The 27312-nt window shown below is 49.9% G+C and overlaps 1 protein-coding gene across 1 annotated transcript in view; it reads right to left on the bottom strand.

Moving 5' to 3' along the window:
• LOC147109044 (protein Daple-like) overlaps positions 1-15565 on the bottom strand; it is a 311247-nt gene extending 295682 nt beyond the window's left edge. Inside the window, exons 1-2 of the mRNA XM_086002608.1 lie at positions 14909-15565; positions 14435-14535 (exon numbers count right to left, since the gene is read on the bottom strand). Coding sequence (XP_085858734.1) covers positions 14435-14535; positions 14909-14977 — 170 coding nt within the window. The 5' untranslated portion in view covers positions 14978-15565. The remainder of the gene's footprint in view (positions 1-14434; positions 14536-14908) is intronic.
• Between the last annotated feature and the right edge of the window lie 11747 nt (positions 15566-27312).

Genomic DNA, 27312 nt, shown 5'->3' with positions numbered 1-27312 from the left:
TTACACAATTTCTCTCTTCCCCTAGTAGGTATGGGAGTTTTTGGTCGTCATTCAAATTTCTGAATTCCGGGCATATTTTTGTGAATTTTGGGTAGAAATTCTCCCTTATGCCCTGATATTTTCTACAAGCTGTGAGGAAGTGCATCTCTGTCTCTACCACTCCCTGACTGCAGTGAGAGCATATCCTGTCCTCTCTTGGTAGCCGGGTCTGCCTGTGTCTACCTTTTTCGATCGCCAGGCTATGTTCACTAAGTCTGTACATTGTCAAGGTTTTTCTCAGTTTGCTATCCTTTACCATGGTCAGGTAATCAGCCATGTTGTATTGTCTGTTTAGGGCCAAGTAGCAATTGAGTTTGTTTTGGGGTTTTGTTGTTTCTGCCCAATATGACAGATATTTTTCCTTTTGCTTAGTGACGATTGTGTTGGGTCGAATTCTTTGTGTTACGCTGTCACTGTCCTGGGGCTGGTTATTGTTAGCAGTGTTAGTAGTTACTTCACTGAGTCCCAGGACTAGTTGACTGAGGGTATTCTTCTTTATGGTCCTCTCTTGGCATTTCAGGGCTTCGTAATGATAGCAGTGGGGGTTGCTCATTTTTAGGTGTTTCCAAAATTTGGTGGCTCTTTTTTGGATAGTGATTATTAATGGATATTGGCCTAGTTCTGCCCTGCATGCATTGTTTACGGTTTTCCTTTGAGTCCAGAGGATACTTTTACAGAATTCTGCATGTAGGATCTCAATTGGGTGTTTGTCCCATTTTGCAAATTCTTGTTGTGTTAGCGGTCCCCACACCTCACTGCCATAGAGTGCAATTGGTTCAATTACTGATTTAAAAATTTTGAGCCAAATGCTAATTGGGATTTCTATTTGGATTGATTTTTTAATGGCATAGAAAGCCCTTCTTGCTTTCTCTTTCAGTTCATTCACAGCCAGATGAAAATTTCCCGTAGAACTGATTTTTAAGCCCAAGTATGTGTAGTTAGTGGTTTGTTCAATTTTGGTTGTTCCTAGTGTGAAATTTATTTTGGGTCCCTGATGTCTGGATCTTTGCTGGAACACAAGGACTTTGGTTTTTTGGGGATTTATTGTCAGGGCCCAGGTCTGGCAGAACGACTCCAGCAGATCCAGGTTCTGCTGTAGACCCTCCTTAGTTGGTGACAGCAGAACCAGGTCATCTGCATAGAGGAGGAATTTAACCTTGGATTCATATAGGGTGAGGCCGGGTGCTGTAGATTGTTCAAGTAGTTTTGCCAATTCATTTATGTAAATATTAAAGAGTGTCGGTGAGATGGGCGAGCCCTGCGTCACCCCCCGCCCCTGTGGGAAGTATTTTGTTTGTTTGTCTCCAATTTTAACTGCACATTTATTGTTTGTATACATTGATTTAATTACATCATATGTTTTTCCCCCTACCCCGCTTTCGATAAGTTTCAGGAATAGACCATCGTGCCAGATGGAATCGAAAGCCTTCTGGAAATCTATAAAGCATGCGTAGATTTTGCTTTTGTTTTGATGAACGTGTTTGTCAATTAGGGTCTGTAGGGTGAAGATATGATCTGATGTTCTATAGTTTGGTAGGAATCCAATTTGGCTTTTACTCAAGACATTGTGCTCCTCAAGGAAGTTTATAAGTCTTTTGTTTATGATACTACAGAATACCTTCCCCAGGTTACTGTTTACACAGATGCCTTGATAGTTATTTGGGTCGACTTTGTCCCCACTTTTGTATATGGGCGTTATGAGTCCTTTGTTCCAGATATCAGGGAAGTAACCGACACTCAGAACCAAGTTGAAGAGTTTTAGGATAGCCAGTTTCATTTTATCGTCTGCGTGTTTAATCATCTCGCTTAGTATGCCGTCTGCACCGCAAGCTTTTCCTGGTCGCAGGTCCTTGAGTTTTTCAAATAGTTCTTTTTCTGTTATTATGGAGTCTAGCGGGTTTTGGTTATCTTTTATGGCCATTTCGAGCTTTTCCAGTTTTTTGCATATTTGGTGTTGCTCTGGCCTTAGTGTGTTTTTCTGGTATAATTTTTCAAAGTGGTTTTCCCATGTGTCTCCATTTTGAATGGCCAATTCGTCGTGTTGTTTTTTGTGTAATGTGTTCCAGTTGTCCCAGAAACAATTGGAATCAATGGATTCCTCAATGGAGCTGAGTGTATTCTTAATATACTGCTCTTTTTTGGTTCTGAGTGTGTTTCTGTATTGTGTTAGTGTCTGACAGTAAGTAAGGCGTAATTCCTCGTTTTCTGGCTGTCTGTGTTTTTGGTTTGATATTTTTCTAAGTTTTTTCCTCATGTTATGGCAATCTGGGTCAAACCATTTTTCATAGTTTTTTGTTTTGGGTTTGTTCTTGCGAGCTTTCAAGTTAGACCTTGTTGCCAAATTATCAAAAATATTATTTCGGTTATTCACTGCCCGGTTTACGCCTTCTTTATTGTGAGTGTATATGTTATCCAGAAAGGTGGCCAAGAGAGCTTGAGTTGATTGATTGCTAATTGCTTGCTGGTATTTTTCCGTGCTGTTTTTGGCCCATCTGTACGATTTTTTGGTGTTGTACAGCTTACTGGGTTGTGTTTCGGTGTTGGTTGTTTCTGTCTTTTTAAGATACATAGTAATTTGACTGTGGTCTGACAGTGTTGTTTGTGGTTTGACTGTGAATGCTCTGAAAGAGGATGGGTCCAAATCCGTAATCATATAGTCTACGGTGCTACAGCCAAGAGGTGACTCCCCCACCACTCCCCTTCCCGACAACCCCCCCACTCCCCCTCCCGACCCCCCCCACTCCCCCTCCCGACAACCCCCCCACTCCCCCTCCCGACCCCCCCCACTCCCGACCCTCCCCCCACTCCCCCTTGCGCACACCCACTCCCCCTCCCGACACAATACAATAATACAATACAAATCGCTTTATTGGCATGATAAGGTACATCTTATGTTGCCAAAGCATCAAAATACATTTATGGTTGAACACATAAACGCGGTTCCATTCATACAGTGTATAAACAGGTATATCCCTGAGTTTATAAATATATTTTCGCCTTGTTTATATATACTCTTGTCTTAGTTTACTGGTTGTCCCTCTGTTCATGGCAAGCTGTAACATAGTGTGCCGCCAGTGTTACACAGCTTCTCTCCTCCCCCAGTAGGAATGGGAGTTTTTGGTTGTCAGTCAGATTTCTGAATTCAGGGCATATTTGTGAGAATTTTTGATAGAAATTCTCTCTGATGCCCTGATATTTTCCACAGGCTGTGAGGAAGTGCATCTCTGTCTCAACTACTCCCTGACTGCAGTGAGAGCATATCCTGTCTTCTCTTGGCAGCCTGGTCTGCCTGTGTCTGCCTTTTTCGATCGCTAGGCTATGTTCGCTAAGTCTGTACCTTGTCAAGGTTCTTCTCAGTTTGTTATCCTTTACCATGGTCAGGTAATCAGCTATGTTGTATTGTCTGTTTAGGGCCAAGTAGCAATTGAGTTTGCTTTGGGTTTTTGTTGTTTCTGCCCAATATGACAGATATTTTTCCTTTTGCTTAGTGACGATTGTGTTGGGTCGAATTCTTTGTGTTACCCTGTCACTGTCCTGGGGCTGGTTATTGTTAGTATTGTTATTAGTTACTTTATTGAGTCCCAGGACTAGTTGACTGAGGGTATTCTTCTTTATGGTCAGCTCTTGGCATTTCAGGGCGTCGTAGTGATAGCATTGGGGGTTGCTCATTTGTAGGTGATTCCAAAATTTGGTGGCTCTTTTTTGGATAGTGATTATTAATGGGTATTGGCCTAGTTCCGCCCTGCATGCGTTGTTTACTGTTTTCCTTTGAGTCCGGAGGATACTTTTACAGAATTCCGCATGTAGGATCTCAATTGGGTGTTTGTCCCATTTTGCAAAATCTTGTTGTGTTAGTGGTCCCCAGACCTCACTGCCATAGAGTGCAATTGGTTCAATTACTGATTTGAAAATTTTGAGCCAAATGCTAATTGGGATTTCTATTTGGATTGATTTTTTGATGGCATAGAAAGCCCTTCTTGCTTTCTCTTTCAGTTCATTCACAGCCAGTTTGAAGTTTCCCGTAGAACTGATTTTTAAGCCCAAGTATGTGTAGTGAGTGGTTTGTTCAATTTTGGTTGTTCCTACTGTGAAATTTATTGTGGGTCCATGTTGTTTGGATCTTTGCTGGAACACAAGGACTTTGGTTTTTTGGGGATTTGTCAGGGCCCAAGACACCCCCACACTCTCCCGCCCGACCCCCCCCACTCCCCCTCCCGACCCCCCCCCACTCCCCCTCGCGCACTCCCACTCCCCCTCCCGACTCCCCTCCACCTCCTGACCCCCCCCACTCCCCCTCCCGACCCCCCTCCACTTCCTGACCCCCCCCACTCCCCCTCCCGACCCCCCCCCACTCCCCCTCCCGACCCCCCCCCACTCCCCCTCCCTCACCCTCTCGACCGCCCCCACTCCCGACCCCCCCACTCCCCCTCGCGCACTCCCACTCCCGGCGCACTCCCCCTCCCGACGCCCCCCCCACTCCCCCTCCCGACCCCCCCCACTCCCCCCTCCCGAAACGCCCCCCACTCCCCCCTCCCGACCTCCCCCACCCCCTCCCTCCCGACCCCCCCCCACTCCCACTCCCCCTCCCTCCCGACCCCCCCCTCCGCCCCCCGACCCCCCCACACTCCGCCCCCCCCGACCCCCCCACACCCCGACCCCCCCGACCCCACTTCCCCCTCCCCGACCCCCCCACCCCACTTCCCCCTCCCGACCCCCCCCACCCCACTTCCCCCTCCCGACCCCCCCACCCCACTTCCCCCTCCCGACCCCCCCACCCCACTTCCCCCTCCCGACCCCCCCCACCCCACTTCCCCCTCCCGACCCCCCCCACCCCACTTCCCCCTCCCGACCCCCCCCACCCCACTTCCCCCTCCCGACCCCCCCCACCCCACTTCCCCCTCCCGACCCCCCCCACCCCACTTCCCCCTCCCGACCCCCCCCACCCCACTTCCCCCTCCCGACCCCCCCCCACTTCCCCCTCCCGACCCCCCCCCCACTTCCCCCTCCTGACACCCCCCCCACACTTTCCCCACCCGACCACCCCCCCACCTCCCGACCCCCCCCACTTCCCCCCCACCTCCCGACCCCCCCCACATCCCCCTCCCGACACCCCCCCCACTCCCCCCTCCCGACCACCCCCCCCACCTCCCCCTCCCGACCCCCCCCACATCCCCCTCCCGACACCCCCCCCACTCCCCCCTCCCGAAACCCCCCCACTCCCCCCTCCCGAAACCCCCCCCACACAACCCCCCCCACACCCCCCTCCCGAAACCCCCCCCCACTCCCCCCTCCCGAAACCCCCCCCCCACTCCCCCCTCCCGAAACCCCCCCCACTCCCCCCTCCCGAAACCCCCCCCCACTCAATACAATACAAATCGCTTTATTGGCATGATAAGGTACATCTTATGTTGCCAAAGCATCAAAATACATTTATGGTTGAACACATAAACGCGGTTCCATTCATACAGTGTATAAACAGGTATATCCCTGAGTTTATAAATATATTTTCGCCTTGTTTATATATACTCTTGTCTTAGTTTACTGGTTGTCCCTCTGTTCATGGCAAGCTGTAACATAGTGTGCCGCCAGTGTTACACAGCTTCTCTCCTCCCCCAGTAGGAATGGGAGTTTTTGGTTGTCAGTCAGATTTCTGAATTCAGGGCATATTTGTGAGAATTTTTGATAGAAATTCTCTCTGATGCCCTGATATTTTCCACAGGCTGTGAGGAAGTGCATCTCTGTCTCAACTACTCCCTGACTGCAGTGAGAGCATATCCTGTCTTCTCTTGGTCCCCCCTCCCGAAACCCCCCCCGCTCCCCCCTCCCGAAACCCCCCCCTCCCCCCTCCCGAAACCCCGCCACTCCCCCCTCCCGCTCCCCCCTCCCGAAACCCCCCCCACTCCCCCCTCCCGAAACCCCCCCCCACTCCCCCCTCCCGAAACCCCCCCCACTCCCCCCTCCCGAAACCACCCCCCACTCCCCCCTCCCGAAACCCCCCCCCACTCCCCCCTCCCGAAACCCCCCCCCACTCCCCCCTCCCGAAACCCCCCCCACTCCCCCCTCCCGAGACCCCCCCCACCCCCACTCATCCCTACCGACCACCCCCACCCCACCCTCCCCTCCCGACACCCCCTCCCCCTCCCACCCCGCCCCCCGACCCCCCCACACTCCGCCCCCCCCAACCCCACCCCACTCCCCCCTCCCGACCCCCCCCACCACCCCACCCCGCTTCCCCCTCCCGACCCCCCCCACCACCCCACCCCGCTTCCCCCTCCCGACCCCCCCCCGCTTCCCCCTCCCGACCCCCCCCCGCTTCCCCCTCCCGACCCCCCCCCCGCTTCCCCCTCCCGACCCCCCCCCACTTCCCCCTCCCGACCCCCCCCCCCACTTCCCCCTCCCGACCCCCCCCCGACTTCCCCCTCCCGACCCCCCCCGCTTCCCCCTCCCGACCCCCCCCCGCTTCCCCCTCCCGACCCCCCCCCGCTTCCCCCTCCCGACCCCCCCCCGACTTCCCCCTCCCGACCCCCCCCCGCTTCCCCCTCCCGACCCCCCCCCGACTTCCTCCTCCCGACCCCCCCCCGTTCCCCCTCCCGACCCCCCCCCCACTTCCTCCTCCCGACCCCCCCCACTTCCCCCTCCCGACCCCCCCCCCACTTCCCCCTCCCGACCCCCCCCCACTTCCCCCTCCCGACCCCCCCCCCACTTCCCCCTCCCGACCCCCCCCCACTTCCCCCTCCTGACCCCCCCCCACTTCCCCCTCCCGACCCCCCCCACGACTTCCCCCTCCCGACTTCCCCCTCCCGACTTCCCCCTCCCGCCCCCCCCCGACTTCCCCCTCCCGCCCCCCCCCGACTTCCCCCTCCCGCCCCCCACCTCCCCCTCCCGCCCCCCCCACCTCCCCCTCCCGCCCCCCCCACCTCCCCCTCCCGACCCCCCCCACCGCCCCCTCCAGACCCCCCCTCCCGCTCCCCCCCACTTCCCTCTCCTGACCCCCGACTTCCCCCTCCTCCCCCTCCCACCTCCCCCTCCCGACCCTCCCCCTCCCGACCCCCCCCACCTCCCCCTCCCACCTCCCCCTCCCGACCCTCCCCCTCCCGACCCCCCCCAACCTCCCCCTCCCGACCCCCCACCTCCCCCCCATCGCCAATGGCTCCCTACTCTCGGGCACCGCCCCAATAGGCTTCAAAACCACAGCGTTCAGGATTTCTTTTGAAACGGCATCACTGCAAAAGCTAGAAGTTGTCAAGTTGCCTCTCCACTTGGCTTTCGAGCAAGTGATGAATTTCGGTTTCACTAGCCTTGTGCTAGTCCAATTTTCACTATTCCTTCCTTTCAAAAAGAGAACAGAGAGTTTTGTGTATTCTATTACCCCGATCACCAGAGTGCCGGTTTCCAACGTCAGCACATGGCGCCTGTATTAGTCAGCTCGCAGTGGCATCCCCACAGGGCTTACAGCGAGCTCATGCACAACGAGTCAATGTAATGTTCAAGATTTATATCTTCATAGATGCAACTGGGTTTCAGGACAGCTGCATACAAAAAGATGCCACAAGAATTCGAAATAGTTTTTACACACAACCTACAGCACAGGAACTTAACAGTGGTGTTTATACTCCACACGAGCCTCCTCCCACTTTAACCGCCTCTTCACACCCTCCCCCCCATCTCCCCCCCGTATCCCCTCCATCCCCCCCGGTATCCCACTGTCCCCTTCGCCCTCATGTATGCATCAAGCCTCCCCTTAAATGCATCAATGCTCTCTGCTTCAACCACTTAAAGGCAGGGGAACAGAACATCACTGGTCACCCAGTCACTGTGGTCAGTGGGCAGCACCCTCGCCTCGGAGTCAGAAGGTCGTGGGTTCAAGTCCCACTCCAGAGATTTGAGCACAAAAATCTAGGCTGACACTCCCAGTGCAGTGCTGAGGGAGCGCTGCGCTGTCGGAGGTGCCGTCTTTCGGATGAGACGTTAAAGCGAGGCCCCGTCTGCTCTCTCAGGTGGATGTAAAAGATCCCATGGCACTATTTCGAAGAGGAGCAGGGGAGTTCTCCCCGGTGTCCTGGGGCCAATATTTATCCCTCAATCAACATCACAAACAGATTATCTGGTCATTATCACATTGCTGTTTGGGGGATCTTGCTGTGCGCAAATTGGCTGTCGCGTTTCCTACATTACAACAGTGACTACACTTCAAAACGTACTTCATTGGCTGTAAAGCACTTTGGGACGTCCGGTAGATGTGAAAGGTGATATAGAAATCTAAGTTTTTCTTTCATAAAGGATTTATTCAGTTATTTTCTTTACGTTGTTTAATGATTCTCTCCTCACTTTCTCACACCTGACCTTCAGGTAACCTCCCCATCAAACCTGCTGTCTGGGTTCCATTTACTAGGTTAGCTTTAGCTTGGCTCTGTAGAATGATGCAGCACAGAAAGGGCCAATTCGGCCCATCGTGCCTGTCCTGGCTCTTTGGTAGAGCTATGCAATTAATCCCACTCCCCATAGCCCTAAAGCTTTTCCCCTTCCAGTATTTATCCAATTCCCTTTTGAAAGTTACTATTGAATCTGCTTCCACTGCCCTTTCAGGCAGCACATTCCAGATCACAACTCGCTGCGGAAAAAAATGTTTCCTCAAGTCCCCTCTGGTTCTTTTGCCAATCTCCCGCACTGTGCCTCCTGTCCTTTGTGTGAGATGGTTAGTTAGGTATGAACTAGGCCAACACCCACTGGGAACTGGGCCAAGAGAGTCAATACTCATTTCATATAGAACTCTTACAGGCAAGGAGAGCGAGCAACTTGCATTTATATAGCATCTTTAATGTAGTAAAACGTTCCAAGGCACTTCACAGGAGCGATTATCAAACAAAATTCGACACCGAGGCACGTAGAAATACAAGGGCAGGTGACCCAAAGCTGTGTCAAAGAGGTGGGTTTTAAAAAGAGGAGAGTGTGGGGTGCAGAGGCCGAAGGTTTAGGGTGGGAATTCCAGAGCTTAGGGCCTGGACGGCTGACAATACCCAGCCCCAGGACAGTGACAGCGTAACACAAAGAATTCGACCCAACACAATTGTCGCTAAGCAAAAGGAAAAATATCTGTCATATTGGGCAGAAACAACAAAAACCCAAAGCAAACTCAATTGCTACTTGGCCCTAAACAGACAATACAACATGGCTGATTACCTGACCATGGTAAAGGATAGCAAACTGAGAAAAACCTTGACAATGTACAGACTTAGTGAACATAGCCTGGCGATCGAAAAAGGTAGACACAGGCAGACCCGGCTACCAAGAGAGGACAGGATATGCTCTCACTGCAGTCAGGGAGTGGTGGAGACAGAGATGCACTTCCTCACAGCTTGTAGAAAATATCAGGGTATAAGGGAGAATTTCTACCCAAAATTCACAAAAATATGCCTGGAATTCAGAAATTTGAATGACGACCAAAAACTCCCATACCTACTAGGGGAAGAGAGAAATTGTGTAACACTAGCGGCACACTGTGTTACAGCCTGCCATAAACAGAGGGACAACCACTAAATATAAGAGTATATATAAAATATATGAATGTATATTTATACACTCAGGGATATATCTGTTTATACACTGTATGGATAGATCTGTATTTTTATGTACAAACATGAATGTTTTTCGATGCTTTGGCAACATAAGATGTAACTTGTCATGCCAATAAAGCGATTTGAATTGAATTGAATTGAATTGAAGGCACAGCAGCCAATGGCGGGCCGAAGGAAGTGGGGGATGCGTGGGGATGGCCAGAGTTGATGGAACTCAAGAGATCTCGGAGGGTTGTAGGGCTGGAGGAGGTTACAGCGATAGGGAGGGGGCGAGGCCACGGAGTGATTTCCATCCCATCAGTACGGGCTAGATTCAAACTCAATATGCCAGAGCTCCAAGTCCAACACATTGCTTTACCCAGTACCCCAGCGAAAAGAGAGCGCGTCCTGGGAACAGCCCCACTGTACCAGACACCAACTCCCAACAAAAACTGAAGTAACCGGTCCTCCCAGCGTGCTGGCCTTGTGCACTTCTCAGTTCCTAATTAACATTGCAGAACAAGGATATTGCTTTTCTTGTGGTTTACAAGTGAACCTAAAATACTTTTTATCAGTTGGAGCCAGACAGAGCCTTAACCTCAATCACTTCCAGTGCTACTCGCAGGATCCCAGACAGCTTCTACACAATATCCCAGACTCTAACACACGCACTGAACCAGTGAACATTAGTACAGCCTCTCAGTTATACAAGCACTGTATTTAATTACCAGAAAGATTGCTGCCGGGCCATTGTTCTAGTCACAGACGCCATTTCACACCAGCGAACATTTAAACAAATAGGTTACACGAGTGAGAATCGTCACTCGATAGTCTGCACTGGCCGGTGTATTCATAGAATGATACAGCACAGAAGGAGGCCATTCGGCCCATCGTGCCTGTGCCCGCTCTTTGGTAAAGCTATCGAATTAGTCCCACTCCTCCTGCTTTCCCCATAAAAATAATTCTCCTCAACTTGTCTCTGGTTCTTTTGCCAATTACCTTCAATCTGTGTCCACTGGTTACCGACCCATCTACCACTGCAAACAGTTTCTCCTGATTTACTCCATCAAAAACCCTCAGGATTTTGAACGCCTCGATCAAATTTCCTCTTAACCTTCTCTGCTCTAAGGAGAACACCAGCTTCTCCACACAACTGAAGTCCCGCATCCCTGGTACCATTCTCGCAAATCTCCTCTGCACCGACTCAAAGGCCTTGACATCCTTCCTAAAGTGTAGAGCCCAGAATTGGCCCCAATACTCTAAGCTTCTAGGAGCCACTTTAAATCCTAGCCAGGGGATAAGGTCGATCCGCACGCGTGACACTGCATCACACACATACCCCTCCCCCGTGTCACCCTCGGAATATCAGCAGCCAACTAGGACTTTAATTCCTTTCCGAAACTCTACTGACAGTCCCTGTCCACATGGGAATCATTGATCAATTTCAGTCTGAAATGGGTTTGAAATAACCACCGCTTTTATTTTAAAAAGCAGAGGAGAGAGAGACTTCCATTTCTACAGCACCTTTCATGACCTCAGGACGTCCCAAAGCGCTTTACAATCAATGAAGTAATTTTAAAGAGTAGCCACTATTGTAATGTAGGAAACGTGGCAGCCAATTTGTGCACAGCAAGCTCCCACAAACAGCAATGTGATCATTTTTTTCATTGTTGGTTGCAGGATAAATATTAGCCAACTCCCCTGCTCTTCTTCGAAAAGTGTCAGAGTTATACAGCACAGAAAGAGGCCCTTCGGCCCATCGTGTCCGCGCCGGCCATCAAGCCCCATCTATTCTAATCCCATTTTCCAGCACTTGGTCCATAGCCTTGTATGCTATGGCGTTTCAAGTGCTCATCCAAATGCTTCTTGAATGTTGTGAGGGTTCCTGCCTCTACCACCCTTTCAGGCAGTGAGTTCCAGATTCCAACCACCCTCTGGGTGAAAAGGTTTTTCCTCAAATCCCCTCTAAACCTCCTGCCCCTTACCTTGAATCTATGCCCCCTTGTTATTGACCCCTCTACTAAGGGGAAAAGTTCCTATCTACCCTATCTATGCCCCTCATAATTTTGTACACCTCAATCAGGTCCCCCCTCAGCCTTCTCTGCTCTAAGGAAAACAACCCCAACCTGTCCAGTCTTTCTTCATAGCTGAAGCGCTCCAGCCCAGGTAACATCCTGGTGAATCTCCTCTGCACCCTCTCCAAGGCAATCACATCCTTCCTATAGTGTGGTGACCAGAACTGCACACAGTATTCCAGCTGTGGCCTAACTAGCGTTTTGTACAGCTCCATCATAACCTCCCTGCTCTTATATTCTATGGCTCGGCTAATGAAGGCAAGTATCCCATATGCCCTTTTAACTACCTTATCTACCTGTCCTGCTGCCTTCAGGGATCTATGCACATGCACACCAAGGTCCCTCTGATCCTCTGTCCTTCCTAGGGTCCTACCATTCATTGTGTATTCCCTTGCCTTGTTAGTCCTCCCAAAATGCATCACCTCACACTTTTCAGGGTTAAATTCCATTTGCCACTGTTCTGCCCATCTAACCAACCCGTCTATATCGTCCTATAGCCTGAGGCTTCCCTCCTCGCTATTTACCACTCCACCAATTTTCATGTCATCTGCGAACTTACTGATCATACCTTCGACATTCATATCTAAATCATTAATGTACACTACAACCAGCAAGGGACCCAGCACCGATCCCTGCGGTACACCACTGGACACAGGCTTCCAGTCACAAAAACAACCTTCGACCATCACCCTCTGCCTCCTGCCACTAAGCCAATTTTGGATCCAATGTGCCAAATTGCCCTGGATCCCATGGGCTCTTACCTTCTTGACCAGTCTCCCATGTGGGACTTTGTCAAAAGCCTTACTGAAGTCCATGTAGACTACATCAACTGCACTACCCTCATCCACACACACACCTAGTCACCCCCTCGAAAAATTCAATCAAATTGGTTAGACATGATCTCCCCCCGACAAAGCTATGCTGACTATCCTTGATTAATCCTTGCCTCTCCAAGTGGAGACTAATTCTGTCCCTCAGAATTTTTTTCCAATAATCTCCCTACCACTGATGTTAGGCTTACTGGCCTGTAATTCCCTGGTTTATCCCTACTACCCATCTTGAATAATGGTACTACGTTAGCCGTCCTCCAGTCCTCTGGCACCTCCCCTGTGGCCAGAGAGGTTCTGAAAATGTGTGTCAGAGCCCCTGCAATCTCCTCCCTTGCCTCACACAGCAGCCCTACTACATTGGTTGGGAGGGCGCGGCGCGGCGGGGGGCTCACCTCTAAGAACCGTCTTTCTAGGCTGAGGAACCCTAGGTTGTCCAGTCTGTCCCCATAACCCCGACCTTTAACAGGAGAACAGCCTCAATGACTCCTCTCGATACTGCCTCTAGCTCGTGTCTCTGTGACCAGAACTGGACAGAGAGCTCAAGCTGCCACCTCACAAGACAATTGTACAGTTTGATCACCACTTCCTCGGAATTCAACTACATCGGTTATGCCGATGTTAAATCGTACCAGTAGAGGTGGCACTGGGAGCCCTCTGGTGTCACCAGGCAGAACTCGGTACCACAATAAATCATCATGAATAAAATAATCTGACCCAAGGTCCAATCAAACTGAAAGAAACGTTATGTAACCTCAGTTACTGTGGTCAGTTTTAGCACTGAGCATCTTAAAAGGGAGGGGTTTGGGGAGGTCATTCAGAGCTTAAGTCCTAGATGGTGGAAGGCATGGCCACCAATGGTGGAGTGAAGGGAAATTGGGGATATGCAAGAGGCCAGAATTGGACTGCTGCCTGAAGTAGTTAACTCCGGGATATCTGCACTCCTCCAATTCTGGCCTCTTGCACATCCCCGATTTTCATCGCTCCACCGTTGGTGGCCGTGCTCTCAGTTATCTGGGCCCTGAGCTCTGGAATTCCCTCCCTAAACCGCTCCGCCTCTCTCTCCTCCTTTAAGATGCTCCTTAAAACCGACCTCGTCACCTGTCCTAATACGTGGCTCGATGTGAAATTTTGCCTGTGAACACTGCTGTGAAGCGCCTTGGGATGTTTTACCATGTTAAAGGCACCATATAAATGCAAGTTGTTGTTGTTGTCAGTTGCAGGGCTGGAGGAGGTTAGAGATAGGGGAGGGCGAGGCCATGGCGGGGTTTGGTATCAGTGCTTACAGTCTGCAAATAGTTAACGCCATTTGAGCTGCTGTACAGTTTGAAGATGTTCTTTGAACTTTTTAAATATGCACTATGGGTTGGTCGAGGTTTTAAATCACCAGTCTCACTGATGACGTGTGTTTTTTTTTGGATCAATCTGTCACATACACACAACAGAACCCAGTGCCTTTAGAACAACCTTTGCCAACCTCTCGGTATCCACACACTGGCTTTCCACCGAACAGCTTTAATCCATCCTCCAAAATCTCTCCCTACATCCCCCTGCTGCCCGAGAACCATTTCAAAGCAGTGGGACCCCTGGTAAAGTCCCCACACCTGAAACGTGAACTCTGTTTCTCTCTCTCTCTCTCCGCCTGACCTGCTTGCTGAATGTGTCTCAGCACTTTCTGTTGGCGATTCAAACCAGCAGGAATTCGGGATCCCAGCACGATCGAGGGGGATTCCCAGTTATAATCAGGAATGATCCAAGGTGGTGCGACTTGTTAAAGGCTACATTCTAACCCGGGGAGGGAGGGAGGGAGGGAGAGGATCCTCTCATCATCTGCTCGCTGCAGGATATATGAGTTCAGTGCTGTTGAGGATGTGGTTTTCAATTATCACACTAAGAATCCGTTAAAATAGTAATAGCGAAATGAGAAAGAAAAACTCACATTTGTAACATGATTTTATGCAGAAAGACTCCGTCCACTAGATCCATGAACATGGGCACTTTCTCATCGCTCGTCCCTCCCAGTGGGCCAAAGGTTTTAACCTGAAACAGGATTTTTAATCCCTGGTTAAAATTTGTGAGCAGGTGAAAAAGAAAAATGCTACAATTCCCATCTCCAGCATCTGAACAGGTTGCAAAACATCCACCCCAGCAGCCTGCGTAAACAACCCAGAAGAAAAGTAACATTTGTAGTTGTTTATAAAAAGTACTGACACAGATTCACACTCAGACACACAAACTCACAGATAGACAGACACAGAAACACACACAGACTCTCAGAGATTCACAGTCACAGACCCAGAGAGACAGACACATTCACTCAGAGATAGAGACAGACAGACTCAGTCACAGACTCCAGTCTAAATGTATTGAGCTTGGCCATGCGGGGGTCACCCTGGAGCCGGCGCTCACTTACCCAGGTCACCAGCGGGCTCTGCAGAAACTGCTCCATCAGCTCAGAAATGGTCACATCCATCGTCAGCATCGGGAGAGGAGGCGGCCCGGGCCGGGGCTGAGGGCCGCTCACTGAGCGGGGGGCCCCGGGGCTGAGGGCCGCTCACTGAGCGGGGGGTCCCGGGGCTGAGGGCCGCTCACTGAGCGGGGGGTCCCGGGGCTGAGAGTCGCTCACATCCTCCGCTAAGCGAGCTGACGGTGTTCAGGCTGCCACAGACTGGCCCCGGGGGATTGCTCTCCTGCAGCAGGTGTCCCGGGCCGGGCCGGGCCCTCTCTCTCTGCCCCGGGGGGTGGAGTTGCTCACAGTCCCGGGGGTGGAGGTGCTCTCTCCTGTTCCCCTCTCTCTCTCTCCGGTTCCCCCCTCTCCCCGGTTCCTCACTCTCTCTCCGGTTCCTCACTCTCTCTCTCTCTCCCCGGTTCCTCTCTCTCTCTCACTCTCCCCGGTTCCTCTCTCTCTCTCCGGTTCCCCCCTCTCTCTCTCTCTCTCACTCTCTCTCTCGCTCCGGTTCCCCCCTCTCTCTCTCTCGCTCCGGTTCCCCCCTCTCTCTCTCTCCCCGGTTCCTCTCTCTCTCTCCGATTCCTCACACTCTCTCTCTCCGGTTCCCCCCTCTCTCTCTCTCACTCTCTCTCCGGTTCCCCCCTCCCTCTCTCTCTCTCACTCACTCTCTCTCCGGTTCCCCCCTCTCTCCGGTTCCTCAGTTTGCCGAGTCCACAGAGGAACAAAATTTCACCGAGCCTCACGAGGCACCATAGCAACCCAGCGCTCCCGCCGCAAGCAGCCCGGGAGAGTCAGTCACTCCACAACTTCTGGTTGCGATGTCCTTTGGATGGAATCCCGATACTTTTTTTAAACAGATACAGTACAAACTGGATACTTTTCACTACAGATACAAAGCGGCGCGCCGCCCGCCCGCAACATTGTAACCAGCGGCGCCAGCCGCCTGACTGACAGGCCGCTCCGCCAATCGCCGCGCCGAACGCCGCCAGCCCGCCTTCCATTGGCGGGCTGTGCTACAGGCAGCCAATCAATGCTCGGTGGAGGTGGGATTTAAACCGCGCCGACCGGACAATGAGGAGGGAACAGGGTGACCGGCGCCTCCTGGAGGACACAAGGCGCACCGTAACCATGGGGACATTATACAGGAGCGCCTCCTGTCGGACACAGGGCGCGCTGTAACCATAGAAGATAGGAGTAGGCCATTCGGCCCCTCGAGCCTGGCCATTCAATGAGATCATGGCTGCTCATCCAAATTCAGTACCCTGTCCCTGCTTTCTCCCCATACCCCTTGATCCCTTTAGCCTTAAGAAATATCTCTAACTCCTTCTTGAATATATTTAATGAATTGGCCTCCACCGCCCTCTGTGGTAGAGAATTCCACAGCTTCAATTCAATTCAATTCAATTTTATTTGCCATATATGCAGCAGACGTGTGTACTGCACAATGAAATGTTGATTTTTTACGAGTCCACTCTCTGGGGGAAGAAATTCCTCCTCATTTCTGTCCTAAATGGCTTACCCCTTATCCTTAGACTGTGACCCCTGGTTCTGGACTCCCCGACCATCGGGAACATCCTTCCTGCATCTAGTCTGCCCAGTCCTGTCAGAATTTTATACGTTTCAATGAGATTCCCCTCTCATTCTTTTAAACTCCAGCGAGTATAAGCCCAATCGACCCAATCTCTCCTCATACGTCATTCCTGCCATCCCAGGTATCAGCCTGGTGAATCTTCGCTGAACTCCTTCCATGGCAAGAACGTCCTTCCTCAGATAAGGTGACCAGGACTGCACACAATACTCAAGATGTGGTCTCACCAAGGCCCTGTACAACTGCAGCAAGACATCCTTGTTCCTGTACTCGAACCCTCTCGCTACGAAGGCCGACATATCATTTGCCTTCTTAACCGCCTGCTGCACCTGCATGCTTACCTTCAGCGACTGGTGCACAAGGACACCCAGGTCTCGTTGCACTTCCCCTTCTCCCAATCTATTGCCATTCAGATAATAATCTGCCTTCCTGTTTTTGCCACCAAAGTGGATAACCTCACATTTATCCACGTTATATTGCATCTGCCATGCTTCTGCCCAATCACCCAACCTGTCCAAATCATCCTGGAGTTTCTCGGCATCCTCCTCACAGCACACACGCCCACCCAGCTTTGTGTCGTCTGCAAATTTGGAGATATTACATCGAGTTCCCTTGTCTAGATTAATATATAGTGTGAATAGCTGGAGTCCAAGGACCAACCCCTGCGGTACCCCACTAGTCACTGCCTGCCACTCGGAAAAAGACCCGTTTATTCCAACTCTTTGCTTTGCTTTCTGTCTGCCAACCAGTTCTCTATCCAAGTCAATACCTTGCCCCCAATCCCATGTGCCTTAACTTTACACGCTAATCTCTTATGCGGGACCTTATCGAAAGACTTCTGAAAGTCCAAATACACCACATCCACTGGTTCTCCCTTATCTATTTTACCAGTTACATCCTCAAAAAATTCCAGTAGATTAATCAAGCACGATTTACCTTTTGTAAATCCATGTTGACTTTGTCCGATCCTGTCACTGTTTTCCAAGTGCTCTGCTATTACATCTTTTATAATGGACTCTAGCATTTTCCCCACTACCGATGTCAGGCTTACCGGTCTGTAATTCCCTGTTTTCTCTACCACCTTTTTTGAATAGTGGGGTAACATTAGCTACCCTCCAATCCATGGGTACTGTTCCAGATTCCATCGAATGTTGGAAGATGATCAGCAATGCATCTACTATTTCTAGGGCCACTTCCTTAAGTACCCTAGGATGTAGATTATCAGGCCCTGGGGATTTATCGGCCTTCAATCCCACCAATTTCCCTAACACCTTTTCCCTACAAATACTGATTTCTTTCAGTTCCTCCATTTCATCAGACCCTATGTTCCCCGACATCTCTGGGAGGTTATTTGTGTCCTCCTTTGTGAAGACAGAAGCAAAATATTTATTTAATTGGTCTGCCATTTCTTTGTTCCCCATTATAAATTCCCCTGATTCTGACTGCAAGGGACCTACACTTGACTTCACCAATCGTTTTCTCTTCACAATATCTATAAAACCACAGGGAGCTTATCTCTCTCTCTCTTCTCTTAGGCAGTCCCTCGGAACCGAGGATGATTTGCTTCCACATTAAAAATGAGTTCTCAGGTGACTGATGAGTCCAATGCGGGACCTACAGTCTCTGTCACAGGTGGGGCAGACGGTGGTTGAAGGGGCGGGTGGGTGGGGAGTTTGGGTTGACGTGCGCTCCTTGCGCTTGGCTTCCGCTTGCTCCCGGCGAAGAGACTCGAGGTGTTCGGCGCCTTCCCAGATGCTTCTCCTCCACTTTGTGCGGTCTTGGGCCAGGGATTCCCAGGTGTTGGTGGGGATGTTACACTTTTTCAAGGAGGCTTTGAGGGTGTCCTTGAAGCGTTTCCTCTGCCCACCTGGGGCTCTCTTGATGTGTCAGAGCTCCAAGTAGAGCACTTGTTTTGGGAGTCTTGTATCGAACAATGTGACCCGTCCATCAGAGCTGATTGAGCATGGTCAAAGCTTCGATGCTGGGGATGTTGGCCTGAGCAAGAACACGGACGTTGGTGCGCCTATCCTGCCAATGGATTTGCAGGATCTTGCGGACGCAGCATTGGTGGTACCTCTCCAGTGCTTTGAGATGCCTGCTGTACATGGTCCATGTCTCTGAGGCATACAGCAGGGCGGGTATCATTGCTGCTCTGTAGAGCATGAGCGAAGTGCCGGGTTTGAGGTCCTGGTCTTCAAACACTCTCTTCCTCAGGCAACCGAAGGCTGCACTGGCACACTGAAGGTGGTGTTGGACTTCGTCATCGACATCTGCCCTTGTTGACAGTAAGCTCTCGAGGTATGGAAAGTGGTCCACGTTGTCCAAGGCCTTATCGTGGATTTTGATAATCGGGGGGCAGTACTGTGTGGCAGGGGCAAGTTGGTAGAGGACCTTTGTCTTACGGATGTTTACTGTAAGGCCCATGCTCTCGTACGCTTCGGTGAAGGTGTTGACGATGGTTTGGAGTTCGACCTCCGAGTGAGCACAGACACAAGCATCGTCTGCATACTGTAATTCGACGACAGAGGATGGGACAACCTTGGATCTGGACTGGAGGACTCACTGAGCACTGGCTCTTCACTTAAACTTAGCGCCCAAATTCTCAGACCTTTCTGCCGGGGAGATTATCTCGGAGCACTTAACAACAACCACAACAACTTGTATTTATATAGTGCCTTTAATGTAGTAAAACATCCAAAGGCACTTCACAGAAACGTAAACAAACAAAATTTGACACAGGGCCACATAAGCAGATATTAAGGCAGATGACCAAAAGTTTAGTCAAAAAGGTAGGTTTTATGGAGCGTCTTAAAGGAGAGACATAGGATATGCTCTCACTGCAGTCAGGGAGTGGTGGAGACAGAGATGCACTTCCTCACAGCTTGTAGAAAATATCAGGGCATAAGGGAGAATTTCTACCTAAAATTCACAAAAATATGCCCAGAATTCAGAAATTTGAATGACGACCAAAAACTCCCATACCTACTAGGGGAAGAGAGAAATTGTGTAACCTTAGCGGCATACTATGTTACAGCTTGCCATAAACAGAGGGACAACCACTAAATATAAGAAAAGAGTATATACAAATTATATGAATGTATATTTATACACTCAGGGATATATCTGTTTATACACTATATGGATAGATCTGTATTTTTGTGTACAACCATGAATGTTTTTCGATGCTTTGGCAACATAAGATGTAGCTTGTCATGCCAATAAAGCGATTTGAATTGAATTGATTGGAGAGACGTAGAGGAATGGAGAGGTTTAGGGAGAGAATTCCAGAGCTTATGTCCTTGGCAGCTGAAGGTATGGCAACCAATGGTGGAGCGATTAAAATCAGGGATGCGCAAGTGGCCAGATTTACAGGAGAGCAGATATCCGGAGGGTTGTAGGGCTGGAGGAGATTACAGAGATAGTGAAGGGCGAGCAAGGCCATGGAGGGAGTTGAAAACAAGGATGAGAATTTTAAAATCGAGAGACGTTGCTTAACTGCGAGCCAATGTAGGTCAGCGAGCACAGGGGGAGATGGGCGAACGGGACTTGGTGCGAGTTAGGACACAGGCAGCCGAGTTTTGGATGACCTCAATTTATGGAGGGTAGAGGGTGGGAGGCGGGCCAGCAGAGCGTTGGAATAGTCAAGTCTAGAGGTAACAAAGGCACCCGCTGGGGAGATGATATCGGACCACCCCCTGCAGGAGACAAGGGCACACTGCAACTACAGGGAGATGATATCAGAGCACCCCCTGCAGGAAACAAGGGCACACTGCAACTACAGGGAGATGATATCAGAGCACCCCCTGCAGGAGACAAGGGCACACTGCAACTACAGGGAGATGATATCAGAGAACCCCCTGCAGGAAACAAGGGCACACTGCAACTACAGGGAGATGATATCAGAGCACCCCCTGCAGGAGACAAGGGCACACTGCAACTACAGGGAGATTATATCAGAGCACCCCCTACAGGAGACAAGGGCACACTGCAACTACAGGGAGATGATATTGGACCACCCCCTGCAGGAGACAAGGGCACACTGCAACTACAGGGAGATGATATCAGAGCACCCCCTGCAGGAAACAAGGGCACACTGCAACTACAGGGAGATGCAGAGCACCCCCTGCAGGAGACAAGGGCACACTGCAACTACAGGGAGATGATATCAGAGAACCCCCTGCAGGAGACAAGGGCACACTGCAACTACAGGGAGATGATATCAGAGAACCCCCTGCAGGAAACAAGGGCACACTGCAACTACAGGGAGATGATATCAGAGCACCCCCTGCAGGAGACAAGGGCACACTGCAACTACAGGGAGATGATATCAGAGCACCCCCTGCAGGAGACAAGGGCACACTGCAACTACAGGGAGATGATATCAGAGCACCCCCTGCAGGAGACAAGGGCACACTGCAACTACAGGGAGATGATATCAGAGCACCCCCTGCAGGATATGAGACCGCCCACTGGAGACGATAATTGCAGCAGTGCATCTGCTGCAGACAGATAAATGATGGGAGAGAACTAGGTTTTGATATATCAAAAAAACAGGAATTCCCATGCATATTTAATGCTATGTTTTTTTAACAAAAATAAAAGCAACTTATTATCTGTGGAGAGCAGTAATTATTGGAATGATAGAATTAAACACTGCACATTGAAAATTACAAAAATCCATTAGCTATGCGTAAGGAAAAAGAGGCTATTATTCTGCTGTAAATTGAACTGCCTCACTTTAGAATAGTAGGAACTTGCATTTATACAGCGCTTGTCACATCCTCATGACATCTCAAAGTGTGTTGTAATTATTTTTTGATTCATAGAGTCATAACGGCACAGCAGGAGGCCATTTGGCCCATCGAGTCCATGCTGGCTCTCTGTAGAACAATCCAGTCAGTCCCATTCCCCCGCTCTATCCCCGTAGCCCTGCAAGTTTATTTCCCTCAAGTGCCTATCCAGTCTCCCCTTGGAAACATTGAGTGTCTCCGCTTCCACCACTTCCGTCAGCAGCGAGTTAACAGGTTCTCACCACTCGCTGCGTAAAAAGTTTTTCTTCACATTCCCCCCAATATCTCTTGCTCAAAACCTTAAATCTGTGTCCCCTAGTCCTTGTACCATCAACTAGTGGAAATAGCCTTTCCCCGTCTAGCCTATCCAAACCCGTCATAATCTTGTACACCTCTATCAAATCACCCCTCAACCTCCTTTGCTCTAATGAAAACAAATCCAGCTTCTCCAACCTGTCCTTGTAGCTAAGATCCCCCATCCCCAGAACCATTCTGGTACATCTCTGCACCCTCTCAAGGGCCTTCACATCCTTCCTAAAGTGTAATGACCAGAACTGGACGTAATACTCCAGTTGTGGCCTAACCAGCGCTTTATAAAGATTCAGCATAACTTCACTACTTTTGTACTCAATACCTCTATTTATGAAGCCCAAGATCCCATATGCTTTGCTAACCACCCTCTCAATATGTCCCGCCACCTTCAGGGACCTATGCACATTAACTCCCAGGTCCTATCAAAAAAAGCAGTGGCCCCAGCACTGACCCTTGTGGAACACCACTGTCCACCATCCTCCAGTCTGAAAAACAGCCATTTACCACAACTCGCTGTTTTCTGTCCTTAAGCCAATTCCTTATCCAAGCTGCCACTGACCCACCTATTCCATGAGCCTCAATTTTGTTAACCCGCCTTCTATGTGGTACTTTGTCAAACGCCTTCCTAAATCCACGTGGACAACATCCATTGCATTCCCTTCATCAATCCTCCCATTTACTTCATCAAAAAATTCAATTAGATTAGTCAAAAATGATCTGCCTTTTACAAATCTGCATTGGCTCTCCTTAATTAGCTTAAACCTCTCCAAGTGCCCGTAAATTTTTTCCTTGATTATTGTTTCTTAAGCTTTACCCACCACTGATGTTAAACTGGCTGGCCTGTAGTTCCTAGGATTGTCCTTGCACCCTTTCTTGAACAATGGTGTCACATTTGCCACTTTCCAATCCTCAAGCACCTCCCCCACATCTAGGGAAGATTGGAAAATTATGGCAAGCCCTTCTGCTATCTCCTCCCCTAATTCCCTTGGCTTGCATCCCAGGTTGCTAGCCATCTGGACCAGGTGACTTATCCACTCTAAGCATACCCAGCCTTTTCAGTACATCCTGTCTATCAATTTTCACCCCTTCCATTGCTTCTACCTTTTCCACTTCTCCCGATATTTTGTCAGCAACCACCTCCTTAGTAAACACCGATACAAAGTACTCATTAAGTATTCTAGCCTTGCCCTGCACCTCTAAGCATATGTCACCTTCTTTGTCCCCAATAGGCCCCACCCCACCTCTTACTACCTGCTTACTGTTTACATGCCAGAAGGTGATTTTTGGGTTCCCTTTTATGTTAACCGCCATTCTACTCTCATATTCTCTTTTTGCCAATCTTATTACAGTCTATAGCTCTTGCATATCTCTGCGATTTCCCTGCAGATTTGCTCCTCTAGCTCCCTCTCACTATTTGGAGACTTATAGATTACCCCCAATAGTGTGATCATATCCTTTTTGCTCCTCAACTCTAACCAAATGGATTCTGTCCTTGTTCCCTCAAGAACATCCTCCCTTTCCAACACTACAATGTCTTCCTTAATCAGCACTGCCACCCCACCTCCCTTTTTTCCTTCCCTATCTTTTCTGAACACCTTGTACCCTTGAATATTAAGCCATGTTTCCGTTATTGCCACATGGCTAATTGTGCTCGTAGCTCACCAACCTTATTCACCACACTTTGTGTGTTTACGTACATACATTCTAAACACATTTTTGAATTTTTCATAGTCTTTCTTAGTCTGCTCCTGTCTAATGTGGTACTACTTCCGCCTCTAGTACTACTTTCTTCTCTAGTACTATCCAACACACTCACTCTTTTATGCACCTTATTCCTCTTTTCTACTCCTACATGCTGGTGCCCATCCCCCTGCCAAGCTAGTTTAAACCCTCCCCAACAGCAGTAGCAAACCTCCCCGCGAGAATATTGGTCCCGGCTCTGTTGAGGTGTAACTCGTCCAGCTTGTACAGGTCCCACCTTTCCCAGAAACGGTCCCAATGCCTCAGGAATCTAAAGCCCTCCCTCCTGCACCATCTCTCCAGCCACGCATTCATCTGTTCTATCCTCCTATTTCTGTACTCACTAGCACGTGGCACCGGGAGTAATCCAGAGATTACTACTTTTGAGGTCCTGCTTTTTAATCTCTCTCCTAGCTCTCTAAACTCTGCCTGCGGGGCCTCATCCCTTTTTCTGTCTATGTCGTTGGTACCAATATGGGCCACGACCTCTGGCTGTTCACCCTCCCCCTCAGAGTGTCCTGCAGCCACTCAGTGACATCCTTGACCCTGGCACCAGGGAGGCAACATACCATCCCGGAGTCACGTCTGCAGCCGCAGAAACGCCTGTCTGCTCCCCTAACTATCAAATCCCCCACCACTATTGCTCTTCCACTCTTTTTCCTCCCCCTACCGTGCAGCTGAGCCACCCGTGGTGCCATGGACTCGTCTCTGGCTGCACTCCCCAGAGGAGCCATTGCCCCCACCAGTACTCAGAATAGAATACTGGTTGGAGAGCAAGATGCACTCCGGGGACTCCTGCACGACCTGCCTGGTCCTCCTCTTGTGTCTGGCGGTCACCCATTCCCTCTCTGCCTGCACGCTCTTAAGCTGCGGGTGACCACCTCTAGAAACGTGCTATCCACATAACTCTCAGCCTCGCGGATGCACCGCAGTGACTCCAGCTGCCGCGGAGCTCGAGCTGCCGTAGCTGGTGACACTTCCTGCATGTGGTCGTCCAGGCTACGCGAAACGTCCAGGACTTTCCACATGGCACAGGATGTCCACTCCATGGGACTGAGCTGCCCTGCAAGGCCTCTTATATAATATACTATGAAATAAACTTAAAATTAAAAAAAGAACACTCACCAGGTACTCACCAATCAGCCCCTTCCCATGTGCCAATGTCACTTTTTCTACTCTGACGTCACTCTTTCGAATTCTGCCTCTGTTGAGTTGCTGCCTCTCTCGCTCTGCTCCCGCTCTGGTCTCGCCCAGGTCCGCTGCCTCCTCTGCTCATGGGATGTGGGCATCACCATCAAGGTCAGCATTTATTGCCCATCCCTAATTGCCCCCGAGAAGGTGGTGGGGAGCCACCTTCTTGAACCGCTGCAGTCCGTGTGGTGAAGGTACTCCCACAGTGCTGTTAGGGAGGGAGTTCCAAGATTTTGACGCAGCGACGATGAAGGATCAGCGATAAACTCCCAAGTCAGGATGGTGTGCGACTTGGAGGGGAACTTGGAGGTGGTGGTGTTCCCATGCGCCTGCTGCCCTTGTCCTTCTAGGTGGTGGAGTTCGCAGGTTTGGGAGGTGCTGCCAAAGAATCAATTGATTGCTTTGGCAGTATATTCACCATTGCTGTATCAGCAACAGCCAGTTTGCACACAGCAAGATCCCACAAACAGCAAATGAGAGAAGTGACTAGTTAATCTATTTTGGTGTTGATTGAGGGATGGATGCTGGTCAGTACGCTGGGAGAACTCCCTGCTCTTCTTGCAACATCCATCTGAGTGGGTAGCCAACTTAACATCTCATCCAAAAGACAACACTTCTGACAATGAAGCACTCCCTCAGTCTGGATTAAGCAATAAAATCCATAGCAGCACTTGAATGCACAACCTTCCAGCTCAGGTATCGGAAAGAAAGACTTGTATTTCTATCACGCCTTACACGACCTCAGGGCATCCCAAAGCACTTTACAGCCAATGAAGTACTTTTTGAAGTGTAGTCACTGTCGTAATGTAGGAAACGCGGCAGCCAATTTACACACAGCAAGCTCCCACAAACAGTAATGTGATAATGACCAGATCATCTGTTTTTTTGTTATGTTGATTGAGGGATAAATATTGATAACTCCCCTGCTCTTCTTCAAAATAGTGCCATGGGATCTTTTACATCCACCTGAGAGAGCAGACTCCCTCAGCACTGCACTGGAGCGTCAGCCTAGAGTTTTGTGCTCAAGTCAATGGAGTGGGACTTGAACCCACAACCTTCTGACCCAGAGGCGAGCGAGTGCTACCAACTGAGCCATGGCTGACATGTTGAGAGTGATACTAACTGAGCCAAGCTGTCAGCTCACACATAGGATTGTAAGACATTTTAGGAATAGAAAAAGGCTATTAACCCCAACAAGCCTGCTCCTTCACCTTGTCGTGGGTCCAAGTCCCACTGCAGACACTCGAGAACATAATCCAGGCTGACACTCCCAGTGCGGTACTGCGAGAGTGCTGCACTGTCGGAGGTGCAGTCTTTCAGATGAGATGCTGAACCGAGGCCCCGTCTGCTCGATCAGGTGGGACGTAAAAGATCCCATGGGACTATTTCGAAGAAGAGCAGGGGAGTTCTCCCCAGTGTTCTGGGGCCAATATTTATCCCTCAACCAACATCACTAAAAACAGATGATCTGGGCATCATCACATTGCTGTTTGTGGGAGCTTGCTGTGCGCAAATTGACTGGCACGTTTTCCTATCTTACAACAGTGACTACACTTCAAAAAAGTACTTCATTGACTGTAAAAGCATTTTGGGACGTCCGGAGGTCGTGAAAAGCACTGAAGAAATTAAAATTATTTCCTTTCTTCGTATCTCTAAATCCCTTTTCTCTCCCAAATCGCACAATTGCATTTGGAGCCATTTATACTGTCTGCCTAACTGCCCATCTCGCTATTCCACAACTCCATCACCCTTTTGGACAAAAAGGTTCAGCCTGATCCACTTCTCACTCATAACAGCACTGTGTCCCCTTTGGATTTGAACCGGTCATCACAGTGAGCGATTTGCCTGGAGTAACTTTCGTCACTTGTCTTCAAAAACCCTGGACTTTAATCTTCCCATCATATTCAAGGCAGGAACTGACGAAGCATCTTCAAAAACCATTTTAAGAAGCAAACAAAAATTCCACATAGAAAATTGGTTGAGGGAGGTTGAGCAATAGTGCTATAATTTGATGATGAGGTTGAGATGATGCCATGCAGCATCACAGTGCGGTCCGACTGGCTTTAATTAGAGCCTGTCCTCACTCCCCTCAGACCATGTACTATTTTCATAATACTGTATATCATTTTATGGATCAATTGAATGAATGCAGTTTTAACGACAAATAAATGTGGAAGTGAAGTGACACTGATTGAAGTCTATGAGAGATCTGAAATTTGAAATCACCAGCACACAATGATATTGCCCCATGATTCACAGGAAGCGGTGTTGTTCCAGTTTTATCTCCTTAATAAGGGTGCTGCCTTCGACCAAGTCAGGAAGCAGGACAGAGTCCTGCAGAAGTTTAATTCCTATCCCATGATAAAACAAAAATCTAAATACTGCGGATGCTGGAAATCTGAAATAAAAACAGAAAAATGCTGGAAACACTCAGTGGGTCAGGCAGCATCTGTGAAGAAAGAAACAGAGTTAACATTTCAGATCGATGACCCTTCGTCAGAACTCAGGCCAATCCTATCCTCACTACACACACGCGGACACACTCACACATGCACTCTCACACACGGACTCACCCTCACACACTCACTCTCACACACATGCCCTCACTCTCTCACACAGACTCACCCTCACACACGCATTCACATACTCACTCTCACACTCACACACACACAGACTCACTCACTCTCATGCTCACACATGCATATACTCTCACTCACACACACGCACATACTCTCACTCACACACAC

This window comes from Somniosus microcephalus, chromosome 12 (genome assembly GCF_052327205.1).
Source record: "Somniosus microcephalus isolate GS21.2 chromosome 12, FLI_Smic_1.0, whole genome shotgun sequence".
Taxonomy (NCBI): domain Eukaryota; kingdom Metazoa; phylum Chordata; class Chondrichthyes; order Squaliformes; family Somniosidae; genus Somniosus; species Somniosus microcephalus.
This window is presented reverse-complemented; position numbering and strand designations above follow the sequence as displayed.